The 13,386-nt window shown below is 51.3% G+C and overlaps 1 protein-coding gene across 3 annotated transcripts; it reads right to left on the reverse strand.

Annotated features, from left to right (window-relative positions):
• Positions 1–60: 60 nt before the first annotated feature.
• Positions 61–7,017, reverse strand: AMDHD2 (amidohydrolase domain containing 2). Of its 3 annotated transcripts, none has more exons than XR_004167204.2 (12): positions 6,823–7,017; positions 6,614–6,750; positions 6,165–6,304; positions 5,744–5,798; positions 5,163–5,375; positions 4,082–4,170; positions 3,599–3,743; positions 3,236–3,343; positions 2,493–2,561; positions 1,827–1,928; positions 1,287–1,430; positions 61–1,168 (listed from the first exon to the last, which is right to left on the reverse strand). XR_004167204.2 is itself a non-coding variant. In XM_031595395.2 (11 exons), the coding sequence occupies exons 1-11, from the start codon at positions 6,903–6,905 to the stop codon at positions 1,342–1,344; spliced, it is 1,230 nt and encodes a 409-aa protein (XP_031451255.1). In that variant the 5' UTR covers positions 6,906–7,016; the 3' UTR covers positions 61–1,341. The 3 variants fall into 3 exon arrangements, 1 of the variants encoding a protein (XP_031451255.1); XR_004167203.2 differs by having other exon boundaries at positions 61–1,186; positions 6,823–7,015; XM_031595395.2 differs by having other exon boundaries at positions 61–1,430; positions 6,823–7,016.
• Between the last annotated feature and the right edge of the window lie 6,369 nt (positions 7,018–13,386).

Genomic DNA, 13,386 nt, shown 5'->3' on the forward strand with positions numbered 1-13,386 from the left:
CCCCCAAACCCCCCCACCTCGGTCCCACCCGCTGCCCGTCCTGCTTTAGACTTCCTTTTATTTTTATGACACTTTTTATTCGTGTTGCTTTTTTTTTTTTTCACCTCCCCCCACTCCTCCCCCCCAACATCACCACCAAGAGCCGGCAGCCGAAGTGCCGGCTCCCGCATCGCCCCGTCCCGGGGGCTGCAGGCGCGATGTACGCGAGGCTGGCGGCTGGGCAGCAGGCAGGACGCAGCACGAGGCCCCGCTGACGGCGGGAGGCTCCGGAAAGGCGTCAGTCCTGGCTCGAAATGCCCAAATGTCAGGGAAAGAGCTGACAGCCAGATACTGAAGACGACAATAATGAGCAGAAGATTGATGAGCTATCAGCAACGGCCTTGAAAGGCCAGAGGGGGTCTGCAGTTCTCCCTTACGATCCACGCGACTCTCCCTCCAACCCTGAGCTGCCCGCTGCCCATCTGGAAGCACCCCTGAGGCAAGTGTCCTCCTCCTCCCAGGGCTGGAGGAGGTGGGGGCTGTCCTGAGCCTGCAGAACCCAGCCAGGCAGCACGCAGAGCTGAGAGGAACGTTGATTTCCAGGGCACGACAGCATCTCTGTCTGCAGACAAAATCATATGCCGTGGGCTCCACGCCCATGCAGAGAAAAAGGCACAAAGGACCTGCAATGCCTCATTTTCCTGGGTTTGATCTCTGCCCTGAGGATTCAGCCCACACCGATTCACAGCCCCACAGTGGCACCAAGTCAGTGAGCTGCAGCAGCCTTGCTCCAGGGAACACAAGAGGGAGGGCCGGTCGGTCAGAATGTGGTCCTCAGCTTCCACCGACACAACAGGAACTTTGTAATGGGAAGAGCTGCGAGCTGAACTGGTGGCTGCTGACATCCTGCCAGCTACAGCTGCCCAGGAGCAAGGCAGCACAGAGAGGGATGGATATGGCTTGAGTCAGCCTTAGGCTCAGGCAGGCTGCATGCTGCATAACAGTGCAAAGGCTGGGACAGCTTCACACTGCTGTGAGATGGACACATGAGCACCTGTCTGGGGACTCCACACAGGACAGCTGTGCAGTCTTTCAAGTCTCTCCAGAGACTGACAATCCCTCCCGATTTGCTTGTTCTCCCCACTCCACCAACTGAGCACCAAGAGAGTCATTGCAGGCATGGCTGTAACTGGAAGCAGTGGTTGCGCTGGAAAACACAGCTCTTTGGTATGAGGCTCCTTCAGGGGAGTTGCAGGAAGGAAGGGAAAAAAGAAAACAAAACAATAAAAGAGAAGTGGGGTGGTTACCAAAGCTGTTAATCACAGTGCCAGGATGCCTTGGAAGGCACGGGGCAGCCCAGTGTCACATGCCTAAGGCATCCTGTCTCCAGACTTCCTCGCCCGCGATGTACGTGGCTTGTACGTGCAGGCTATCATCCAGCATCAGGAAATCTGCACCAGATAGGAGAGAAAAGAAACAGCCGTCAGAGGAACAGAGGAAGAGCAACTGGGGCAGCTGAACCTGTCTCAGAGGAGCTGGGCTCTAGGGCTGCCTCCACGCTGAGGAGTTTCTCCCCACTCCAGAAACAGGGCAGGACTGCAGTGTAGAACCATCCTTGCTCTGCTCCATGCTCATCTGAGATGTGGGAGCCTCTCCAAAAAGCTCATGAAGCATCACCAGCACCCACCGAAAAAAAATCACCAGAGCAAAAATCCAAAGCAGATCCTGGGCAGAGTGAGGCTCCCTAGAGCCCCCAGTGAAGCAGCAGATGCAGCCTGCATTTATAGCAGACCCTACTTTGCTCCAGCATGCAGAAACCCTCCTTCCCACCATCCCCATAACAGTACCTGCATCAGAATCATAATTCAGGGTCCCCTTTCTGTCTTCAATCCCCAAGAGCTGGGCAGGATGCAGAGATGCTGCCTCCAGTGCAGTCTCTACTGAGCACCCTTGGACAGTGGAGGAAGAAGCATTAGTGCAGCAAACAGCCTCATCAGCAGAGCAGCCCCAGTCCTTGGCTAAGGCAATTGGTGGCACTGCAGGGACCTTTCTGACAACCAAACCCACACCAAGGGCCCCAGTATCTTCGTCGGCACTGTCTATGTCCTGTCCTGGGACAGTAGAGCACCAACACTGATCTGACTGCTACTGCTCTGAACTACAAGGACAGGAGGAGCTGGGAGGCCCAGTCACAGATGGCTGGAGCTGGGAAAGGGAAACATCTCTAAGGGAGACAGTAGGAGGAAGAGAACTGATTACTTAAGGTATGGGGAGGGGAAAGTCATTCACTTTTAGGTATAAGAAAAGAGCAGAACAGTTCAACCCTAATTAGTGCTGCAGGTTAAAATGAAGCATCCCTCCTAAAGGTGTTTGTCTCCAAGGCCAGTACCACTGGTGTCAACCCTTCTCCTCGTGTCTCGGACAAGAGGGGACATCTGTGGCTGAGCAGACACAGCTGGCAAGAACAAGACTTCTTTACAGGGAGGAACAGCTTGCGGACAGTGCTCACCCACCTGTAGCTTCCAGAAAGTGTCTCACACATGTGTCCATGGTTGCCACACTACCACTCAGGGTCTTTGTGCCTGGGAGAGAACAGGACAGCACTGAGCAGAACCCCAAAGGGGCAGAAATCCTGGGTCACGTGAAGAGCAAGTTGAAGGGCTCTCAGCCATTGCTGAGAAGTAACAGAAAGAGGCAAGAGTGTTCATGCTGGCAGTAAAGGGAGACACATTAAGGTGTCACCATGCAGCTCCCCTGTTAAGACCAGCTGGACTGGACTAGCTCACAATGCAGGCACCTGCTGCCAGAGAGAGAGGGAGGGAAGTGACAATTCTCCAGAATATCTTCCCAGTCTCCAGCTGTTTGTAGATTAGGGAGCTCACTTAGCAGAAAGTGGTGATGTTGCAGTAAAGACAAGGGACAATAAATAACAGTGGGATTTCTTTGTCCTTTCTGACCACACAACAATTTCTAGCATCCACCCTATTGGGCAAGGAGTTTAAAGGCACTGCAGACAGCTAAAACTTGTCCAATTCCTCCTCGCTCCAACAAGACAGGTCAATTTTCCTTTTCATGAGATGCACCACTCTTCTCGCAATCAAGTTATGGCAGAGATATTAAATGATCAGGTAACAAAACCCAAGAAGATGGCACAAGCACTGCTTCAGGCTGACAAGCTCTGCAAGGTGTGCTGAGCTCTCCAGGAATAGATATGAGTGGTATTACTGTGTGCAGCTCTTTGGCAAGAGGCACTTACCTGCAATGTAGGTGTTGAGCCCATCGATCTCCACCACCTGCTGGCCCAGTGTATGCCGACCTGGTGCCAGCCCCATGCCAGCAATAGCGTCTGTCACCAGCACCATGCCTGAGGAATGCAAGGAAACAGGCTGCAGCAGCTTTGCAACTAATCCCACTGCAGCTCTGAGCACTGTACCATGCCAACCCCCCCTGAGAGGTACCAAGACATCTCCTGCCACATCCAGCTGAGGTGACAGGCTGTGGACTAAGACTTCTTTCAGACAGCAATATAACACGCCATGGCAGTCATGGGAGATGGCACAGCATCTGTGATGCTGGTGACACCATGCTGGTGCCACTGTGTGGGCACAGTATGGCCTACCTTTGGGGTGGGCTCGATGGGCGATTCGCAGGGCAGCAGGGTTGGTGTGGATGCCATCAGAGATCATGCCGTAGAAGACCCTCCGCCCAGCAGGAATCTTATCACTTGTCAGCAGCCCCACGATCCCGGGGTCACGATGGTGGAACTACCCAAAGTGGGAGAGGAAAAGATGATGGGTGTCACACCAGGACTTGCAGGCTGAGACCCTTCCTGCTGTCATCTCTATCAAACAGTGCCTGGCAGCTGGGCACTTCATCCATTATCAAAGCGTAACCAGGCAACCCCTCCAATTTCAAGAGACTGCTACAGCTTTGACTCTTTTAAGTCAGGCAGTAGAAACATGAAGCCAGAGGTTCTGTGCTGAAATCCCACTGCAAGGCCTGGTACAAAACAAGTTGATGATGCAAATAAGCATTTGTGGGGAGCAAGAGAGAAAGCAGTGAAAGCAATGCTGGCACAGGACAAATGCCCTTGGCAACTCACCGGCAACATGGCATTGAAGAGGTGAGTGATGAAGGTAGCACCATGCTGCACAGCCTCCTCAGCCTGGGAGAGGTTAGCCACCGAGTGACCTGGAACAGAGACCACTGCAGGATTCTTCTGCTCATCTCTGCATTTATTTTCCCAGAAGGACATCCAAGAGTAAAGATGGGCTTAGGTGATCACCAGCCTTGTTGTTGAGCTGTCTGACCACAACCACTGGGGACTGGCAGGAGGTGATTCACCTGAACACACTCACTGGTCACAACAGTCACAAATGCTGCCTTGCTCCTAGAGGCATTGGGGAGAGTTGCCTTCTGGCTGGGCTACAAGTCCTAGGATATGCACTTCTGCTGTCCTCTGATATTTCAAGGTTTTATACAGAGAGGTGTCAAAGAAGCAGGGAGACAGCAGGCACTTTTCCAAGAAGTGAAATATTGATAAAACACAACCCAGAAAGAAAATGTTGTTTTCCCTAACATGGACAGCAGATCTTTTGCCTTTCTTTGTCTTTACATGACTGTGAGACAAGAGATCTCTGCTGCACAAATGCCCTACTGAATTAAGGTTCAGTTTCACCCTGAAGAAAGGGCAGTGGTGGGAGAGCTGTTCAGCTTTTCTAGTTGTATAACCGAGTTATCAAGACTTAACAGCAACCTTTGGAAAACAATATCACCTGTCAAATAAGGCCTAAAGCAGCTGAACTTCAGAGTTTGAACCTTTCCAAGTAGACAGCCTGGAATTACATCCTTATTAAACTGAACATTAAAAAAAAAAAAAAAAAAGAAAGAAAGAAAATTACGACTGCTGTACTTTCCTGTGTTTTTCCAGCACCAGTGCTACCCTGTGCAAAACTACAGGAGCCCTTCAACCAACCTTTTGTTTGCAGACAGGGTGACAGGTTTACAGCATCAACTGAGTTCCCTGTGTGTCACACATCTGTCACCCCCTAAAGGCCAGGAAAGGGGTGACAAAAGGAAATACCACCCAGCCCAACCACACCATTAGAGATATCACAGCCCTGGGCTGCCTGACCCATGCTGCATGTGACAAGGACAGACTGAGCCTCCCCCCCAGTCCTTACCCAGTGAGACACAGATGCCTCGCTTGGTGAGTTCCTGGATCACCTCACTGCTTCTCTTTATCTCTGGGGCCAGGGTGACAATCCGGATGCAGTCCAGGGACCCGTAAGTAGCAAGCAAGTCCTGGAAGCCATTTTCCTCGAAGGTGCGGATGCAGTGCTCTGGGTGTGCCCCCTTTTTCTCCTTGCTGATGAATGGTCCTTCCAGGTGAGCCCCTGCTCAAAGGGGAACAGAGTCATCTTTCTTCCTCTTCCAACCAAGGAACAAGAAACCTGCAATGTCCATCCTATTCTCCTACAGTAAAGCAGAGTTCAGGCAAATCAGAGCTCAGTAGAGCAAAAGATGGAGCACTGGCCAGCCCCACAGCCATTACTCCGTCAAACCCCAAAGGGCTGATGGCAGAGCACACAGCAAAGGCTGGGGACTGGTTCAGGGAGACAGCAGGTCTGTGCCCACCTATGTACCCCTGCCACCAAGAGAGCTTCAGCTCCTAACTCTTCTGTTCCTAAAATAGGTTCTTTTTCCTAAAGAAGGAAAAGGATAATTATCAGGCACCAAATAGGACAGTGGCAAAATCACTTACCCAGGATACCAGCTCCGTGAGCTCCACCATTTCTTACACTGATCTGGGGAAGAATCTATAGAAAGGGGTTTGTCAGACACCTCACACACACAGTACTGCCAAAGCAACCCAAACCTTGGGCTCCCACAGAGCTGCTGCACCACCAGGGACAAAAAGCCCAAGCAGCTCACAAAGGAAAAACAAGCTGCAAGCCCCTCTGTGCAAGGCAGCTACCTTGCTGCCTGGGAAACACTGCTGCCTCAGTGGTGTAAAGCTTAAGGGCAAGAAACCTGGGGCTGTTCAGCTCCTTATGTCCACAACTCATCCACTATGGCAGATGCCTCATTGTGTGAAGATGAGGCTGCGGAACCAGCCTAGGCTCTCTTGTACCAGCATCAGCTCTTTATCACCCTAAGGATAAGAGGTGGAGAAAGTCACTCACCTGGTGGTACACTGATGGAGGGGATGTCACCAGGGTGGGACAGAAGGAGGTCACTCCATGGGAGAGTATTTTCTGAGCGACCAGGTCAATCCCTGATCTGAAATCATCTGTAGCCAGGGAGAAATCCACCCCAAAGCCTCCTGCACCACGAACAAAACAGAGGTGAAGCCGCAGCCTCCCCAGCAGCCAGGCAGTGCTGCCCACAGCCCCATCTCCAGCCCGGGCCCAGCAAGGCACTGGGGCTGCACCTGACGATTCCCAGCCCCAAAACACTGCAGAAGCATTTGGGGTGAGCAGAACAAGCCTCCAGCTTTACACGGCACAGCCTGGAAGCAAAAAGGCTTCACCAGCACTTCTGCCCCGTATCCCCACGTTCTGACAGCGCAAACCCAGCCGACGCCATCCATTCCCCCCCCCGCACAGGGGAAGGGCAGCGGCGTGCACCTCACCGTTGATCTGCACGTCGATGAAGCCCGGGGCGAGGATGCAGCCCTTGCAGTCCAGCTGGACGTCGGCAGAACCCTTCTCGTCGAAGAAGAGTTTCTCGGGGTTGAGGATCTTCCCCTCCCGCACCCACAGATCCTCCCTGCGGGGACACCACGCTCACACCCCGCCCGGCGGCGCCCGCAGCCCGCAGCCCCGGGCCGGGCCCACTCACCGCTGCAGGCGGCGGCCCCGCAGGAGGCGGCAGTTGGTGAACTGCGCGATGGGAGCGTCCGACACGGATTTGTTGGACGGCATCGCCGGGCCGAGGGAGCCGACCTGCAGCGGGGCGGCGCGACGGCAGGGCGGGACCGCGGAGCTGGCGGCCGGGCCGGGCCGGGCCTGGGCTCCTCCCAGCGGCCCCGGGCCCGCGCTCGGACCAAAGGCCGCGGCCAGGCCCAGAGCCCGGCACCGCCGGCGGAGGGCAGCGGGGAGCGGGGCGGGGCGGGGAGCGGAGCCGCGCTCACCCCGCGGCGCCGCCGGTCCTCTCACGTGAGCGCTCCGAACGACCGCCCCGCCCGGCACGTGACCGAGCCAAGGGCGCCGCCATCTTGGGGAGGTCGCGACGGGGCGCCGCCATCTTGGGGAGGTCGCGGTTTCTCCACAGCCCCTGGTGGGCCGGGATGGGACGGGATGATTTTCACAGAATCACAGAATGGACGGGGTTGGAAGGGACCTCAAGGATCACGAATCTCCAACCCCCCTGCCACACGCAAGGCCACCAACCTCCACATTTCACAGCAGCCCAGGCTGCCCAGGGCCCCATCCAACCTGGCCTCAAACACCTCCAGGGATGGACGGGGCATCCACAGCCTCTCTGGGCAGCTGTTCCAGCACCTCACCACTCATAGCAAACAACTTCCCCCTGACATCCAACCTCAATCTGCCCTCCCTCAACTCCAAACCATTTTCCCTCGTCCTGCTGTTATCTGCCCTTTCAAAGAGGTTTTGAGGTCTTTCCCAACCACAACGGCTCTACAATTCCATATCCAAGCTCCTGCGGAGGCTGGCAGAAGCGTACGCTGGCGTTTCAGTGCAGCGTGCTTCAGGGCTGCAGAAAGGCTCTCGGGAAGGTCTGCAGAGCAGCAGCAGGAAGGCTGTGATTCCTGGGGAAACCCATTGCAAACTCGGCATTTCCAAACACGGGGGCTGGAACAAGCAGAGGCAGCAGGCACTCATCTCCTGCACGGAGCAGGGGAGCCATCTCCTCATTACCTCATCCCACACAGCTCCCGCTGCCTCCTGCCTCGTGCTCAGATTATAAATGCTTGGGGCAGAGTCTTTTTGCCACTGAGTGTGTGCTGATTCCAGCTTGGAACCCCTAAGTGCAGAAGGTGGCCCAGAGGATCATTGCCAAAGGACTGAGGCAGCCCTGGTACCTTCATCTCCACGAGTTACTGTGTTCCCAGCTCTTGTATCACCCAGACAAGGCTGCTGCAGCCCTCAATGAGCCATGCATGGCACAGCTCCGGCCCATCCTTGCTGTCAGAGCCCTGTCACATCTCCACACTGTTCTCCCCAGCATCGCCGAGCGAGCAGCCCTATGCCAACACCAGTTAAATGGCATGGAAATGTTACGTTCAAGTATTCATGCTTTATCAGGCAAAGTTCAAAGGCCTGGGAGGTCAGACAAGAGGGATTAGTGGTTCCTAATGGCTTTTAAGTCTAAATTTGTGAATAAGTAACTCTGGCTTGAGTGGCTGCAGCGGACTCATTCCTCCCCAGGGAATGAGGAGTCTGCCTGGAGGAACTGCTCTGCTTTGTCCTCGTGCATTGCACCGCACGTGACTGAGTGCTGCAGGCATGTACCATGGGGCCGATGGGCTGTGCTCACTGTGAAGGGAAGTAGTGCTGCAGGCTGTGATGCATCCATCCTGCTCATGGTTATTTACCTCCTGAAAGGGAACCATAGGCAGATGCAGGTCTGCTTATTGCTGAAGGAGCGGCTGATCCTCACCCCCAAGAGCTGGCAGACAGCAAGCTGCAAATTGTGTACCTACCTGCTCAGAAATCTGGTAGGCACAACGCTACTCCACAGTAACTACACAAACAAAATGAAACCATAATTGTTTATTTGCTCAGGCAAAGTGAGGTTTCTGGAACCCCTCACTTCGTTGTTCCACTCTCAGCTTCACGGAAAGAAAGTTAACTGTGACCTGGACATGTAAGTCATTCCTTCTTTTAAATGTTACTTCTAAGCTGACAGCATTGCTGTAGGCAGGCTGCTCCAGTCATCTGACAAGTCTGCAGCAGCCTGGGAGAGAAGACAAAGCGTATTCTGTGCTCTAACTGCCAGCCTCGGGCTGTCCTCACCAGCACACCATGCCACCAGTGGTCCTTCTGATGTCTGCATCTCTGTGGGCAGAAAGGAAATCATGTCTGACTGCCATAGTGTTAAAGGAAAGTGCTGTGCTTTGTTCTAATTAAAGCAGCATCCCCATCAAACTCTGTATTTACTCCTAGATGTCTGCTTGCAGACTTTCCTTTCCATTCTCTTTGCTCCATGTTGCTGCAGCAGTGTCCAACCAACACTCTTGCTCCCATGTTTATCTAGTTCAGTGTTCCACAGTGTTGCAGAGTCAATTATCTTGTCAAGAACTGTGTCTAAGCAGGGTGCTGATGTGAGCTCCTCTGATGAATCATGCTGAGAAAAGGAAAATGAAGTGAAATGTAATGGTCCATGAACATAACATCCCTGACTAGCTAGGAAGTTAATTTAGAGATCAGCATTTAATACTATACTTCTTCCGTATGTCAGTGCTTGTCTGCACTACAAAGCTACCTTTTAGTGTCAGCAGGATACCAGTAAAGGCCATTGAGATGGAGAATGATGTTAGTTTATCCCAAGAAGACTACACACAGCCTGGTTTGGGAATGTGAGGCTAGGAATGGCTTCAGGCGGGTTTTACTCATCGTGGTTGAATTATCCATCCTCAGGGGCACCCAGCAGCACGTCAGTGAGAATGACTTGTGGCTTTAGTGTGAGTAAAGAGACTCCAAAACTAAAAGATTAGAAAATGAATCCTAAAAATGTATCTCAGGCCTGTTTATTCAAGCCAATAACTTTCTAAGGGCAGAAGCACCCTTCCAAACAGCTAAATTCAGCTGTCAAAAGGCACGCAGAGCACCCAAAAGGCTTACAGCCAAACAGCATTTTCATATGCACGTACATGCTGACAGACTTGTGACAGCAGTTTTCCTTGGCAGTGGAAGAAATATCCAGATAGTTACACATGGTAATGTCCACTATAAAAGATCTTGCCATGGGGTCCACCCTGCCAACAGCTTCACCAATCCTTTGGCAACAAAGGGATGCAAAACATTTATGATGAAAGCCAGAAGTGAGCCAGTGAATCATAGCACTGGAAGATGGCCCTGACCTCCCTCTATTCTGCTGCATGAACAAAAAGAACACCCTGTTCTGAGACAACAGGTATGGGAATTTGCCTCATCAATGCTGCAGGTGCGTTACCCAGCCCAACTTTATGTCATCTGCTCCACTTAAGGATTATCCCTTTGGATGCTCTCTCTTTATTTCACAGAATTAAACCAACCCTGCCTTGCCTCACCAAGAATCACACACTCCTCCTCTAATAATTCCATGCTCTTTCTCTCCACTGCCCCAGTAACAGGCTGAGGGAATCACAAGCTGTAGCTTCACTTGTTTTTCCCTTAGCAAATCATTTCTTTTTCAGGTCAAGTTATTTTTAACCTGGCTCAATTCCCAAATCAGATTCACTGCCTCGCCACAGGAAAAGCTGTAGCAGCACGTTTGGGAGAAACGGGGGAGGACTACAGATGTGAACAAAGGTACAGGTACCAAAGCAAGGAGGGCTTAGGCTAGCTCTGCTGCCAAAAGAAACGCTTGTGGAGATGCAATTTGGTTTCTCATTTTTCACATGTATTCCCAAAGAAGCCTAAAAATTGTTCTCATGAACAGGGACCAGAGGTGCTGCTTATATCTGTGAGCTGGATACCATGCTGACCTTGGGAACTCCAGGGATTTCCTAAGATTAGTCCTCAGCCTTGGAGACAAAACCATTGGACCAGGGTGGTCATCACCCTCTGCTGCGTGAGGCCATTCTGTCATCCTGCCCCTTCAGAATGAAGCTGGACACTGCATGAACAGCTAAATCCACATCACTGACAAAAAATAAAGTGCTACCTCCATTTCACTACAAAACTGCAGCAGAGACTGTTCAGCATCACATTCAAACTGGAGTAAAGCTGGAAATGGGATCCAGATGTTCAAGGGCATATCCAGCTTTCCCCTTATATATACACCTTTCTGCAGCTCTTACTGCTTGGTTTGGTTTACACTATTCTGCTCTGCGTTGCTCACTCCCAATCCCCTGTAATGCAGCAACCACAGGTACTCAGGGGACAGGAGCAGGGGTTTCACTGGAACAGATCCCCCACCCCTGCAGGCATTCAAGGCCAGGCTGGATGTGGCTCTGGGCAGCCTGGTCTGCTGGTTGGTGACCCTGCACATAGCAGGGGGTTGGAACTGGATGAGCATTGTGGTCCTTTGCAACCCAGGGCATTCTGTGATTCTATAATTCTCCGAACAGGAGTTACTTTATTGCAATTAATTTTCAGATTTACTAACGCAGTCCTAAAAAGCAGTCACTGACCAACCTAGGTAGGTTCTGCTTCTACAGCAGAGTATTAAATAATTTAAAAAATCACAGCATTTGGTGAATTAAAAAAAACCCAAAAATATGAAAACTAACAAAGAGGAAGGTCATCGAGCTCTTCCAACGCACTGTCTACGCTGACAGCATCAGAGAGCAGGCATCCCTCGCCTTTACCTAGCTTGAACTGACTGCTAATGGACATTACCCTCTGCTGCTGCTGCTGCAGAGCCATTCTGTTCTGTTCTCTCTGCAGGGCTGACTCACTCTGCAGTGCACGCAATCTGCCACATTACACAGAACTATTTATGCACCAGCAGACGCCACCTCTTTTCAGTCAGGCACGCCACGAGGCTGTCATTCCATGGTCTGGGGCTGCCTGCTCTGCTCTTCCAAAGCAAAGTCAATCCCTGGTGGATGGGACTGCACTCAGATCTAGCAGAATGGTTAGTAAATGAAGGAAAGGGGCTGAAAGGTCTGTAATTTTTTTAGTACCTTGAATCACCTCAGAAATCTGGTGACACAATAGCATCACCAAAGGACTTGAAATGCAAGTTTTCACCTGGGAGTCACCAGTGAGGATCTGGAGCACAGCTGTAACAGAAGACAGCCAACGGAGTTAGATTGTTAATTTTACTCCTGGTGTATTTGCAGGCACTAATGCAAGGCAATCCTTTCCCTTTCACAATAACCCTGGCTTTTGTTTTATGCTGTTCTCACGATTTGCGTGGGTTTATAAACATAGAAGACTTGGCATTCCAAGGCACAAATCAAGGTGCTGTTGATGGCATTTTATCTGTATTTGGTTATGTAAGTATCCATCATGATTCTAAACCTGGTAACCAACACTGTGGCTACGCCAGGATCTGAACGAGTTCCTACAGACTTGTGTCTTTAAATTGCTTTTATTATCCCAGAGATTAGAGCTACCACAAGTATTTGGTTGCTCCCAAACACATTTGCTTATATTCTTCTCATCTGGCTAAAAGGAAGGCTGGCAGCATGTCATCCTTGTAGGCAGATCTCAAATGATTTCACCAGCCAGGCCATTCTCCTGCCACATAAGAGCAGTGCATCTCCTCTAGACAGCCTGAATCCACCATCACCTCTCCCAGCTACACACTCCACCGGGCTCTTCGCAGAAGCACTCATTGCAATCACTGCAAGGAGACTTTAGTATACTGTAGTTTCCAGAAGTGTTCAGAATATCTGGGAAAACATAGCTCACAAGGTCTGAGTCCACTGCTTTTCCTCAGGAAAATGGGATCGATGTGATTCAGATCAGGAAACACTGAAGAGACATTTTCCTCCCCATCCGATCCTGCTGCAAACATGCAGGGCTTTCCATGAACCAGCTCACATCTCTGTACCACCGAGCACTACTAATAGCATTGCTGAGGGTGCCCTGAAGTCAAGCCACTTGAAACACAAAAGCTATGGTTCACTCCAGCCCAGAGCCAAGCAGCTGACAGCCTATCACATGAACCCAGGCAGACATCATTTAGCCAGCAAACCAGTTAGTTTGTTAATAATATTGCTGAATGGTCCCTAGTCTAGAAATCAGCTATTCTGAAGGTGCACATGCTCCTACCAGGCCTAGGCTGGTGAATGCTCCTGCCAGGTTAGAAGCTAAGGGTGGTGATGCTCAGTTCCCAGAGCTGTGACCACAGCTGTGTTACGCAGACCTGCCTATTGCACTGGTATACCTGAGATACAGCACAGCCATACCAGTGTTCCCAGTCATGCAGACAAATCATTCCAGACCTCCCAGCTTAATTTAATGACCAAGATGCTACTACACATCTAAAGTAATTGTTAACATTTTTGCTTGTATCAGAAAAAGCTTTTTCTATTCTCCAAACTGTTTATGATTAAGGCCACATACTTCCCAAGTGCACTCTGGATAACATTTGCAAGCACTAGCTTTGCAAGGATCCAACATACAGCTCCCATGTGAGCTCCAGCATTGCTTTGCGACATCCATGAACCCCTTGGATGGGGGAACACTGCTTCAGTGCTTCCCAGCTGCAACAGCAGACTTCTCAGCTCAAATGATCCTGATTTTTAAGTTAGAAGCAGAGTTCCTAAACAAATCCATTTTGTCG

This window comes from Phasianus colchicus, chromosome 16 (genome assembly GCF_987193195.1).
Source record: "Phasianus colchicus chromosome 16, bPhaCol1.hap1.1, whole genome shotgun sequence".
NCBI classification, from domain to species: Eukaryota; Metazoa; Chordata; class Aves; order Galliformes; family Phasianidae; genus Phasianus; species Phasianus colchicus.

What these genes read in the sequence shown, in the direction of transcription:
- AMDHD2 (XM_031595395.2), bottom strand. Translation starts at nt 6,905, where the DNA reads ATGCCGTCCAACAAATCCGTGTCGGACGCTCCCATCGCGCAGTTCACC. An exon ending in TCTTCAATGCCATGTTGCCG is followed by an intron (nt 3,744 to 4,081) that starts GTGAGTTGCCAA and finishes CACTTTGGGTAG; the next exon opens with TTCCACCATCGTGACCCCGG. An exon ending in ACACTTTCTGGAAGCTACAG is followed by an intron (nt 1,929 to 2,492) that starts GTGGGTGAGCAC and finishes CCACTGTCCAAG; the next exon opens with GGTGCTCAGTAGAGACTGCA.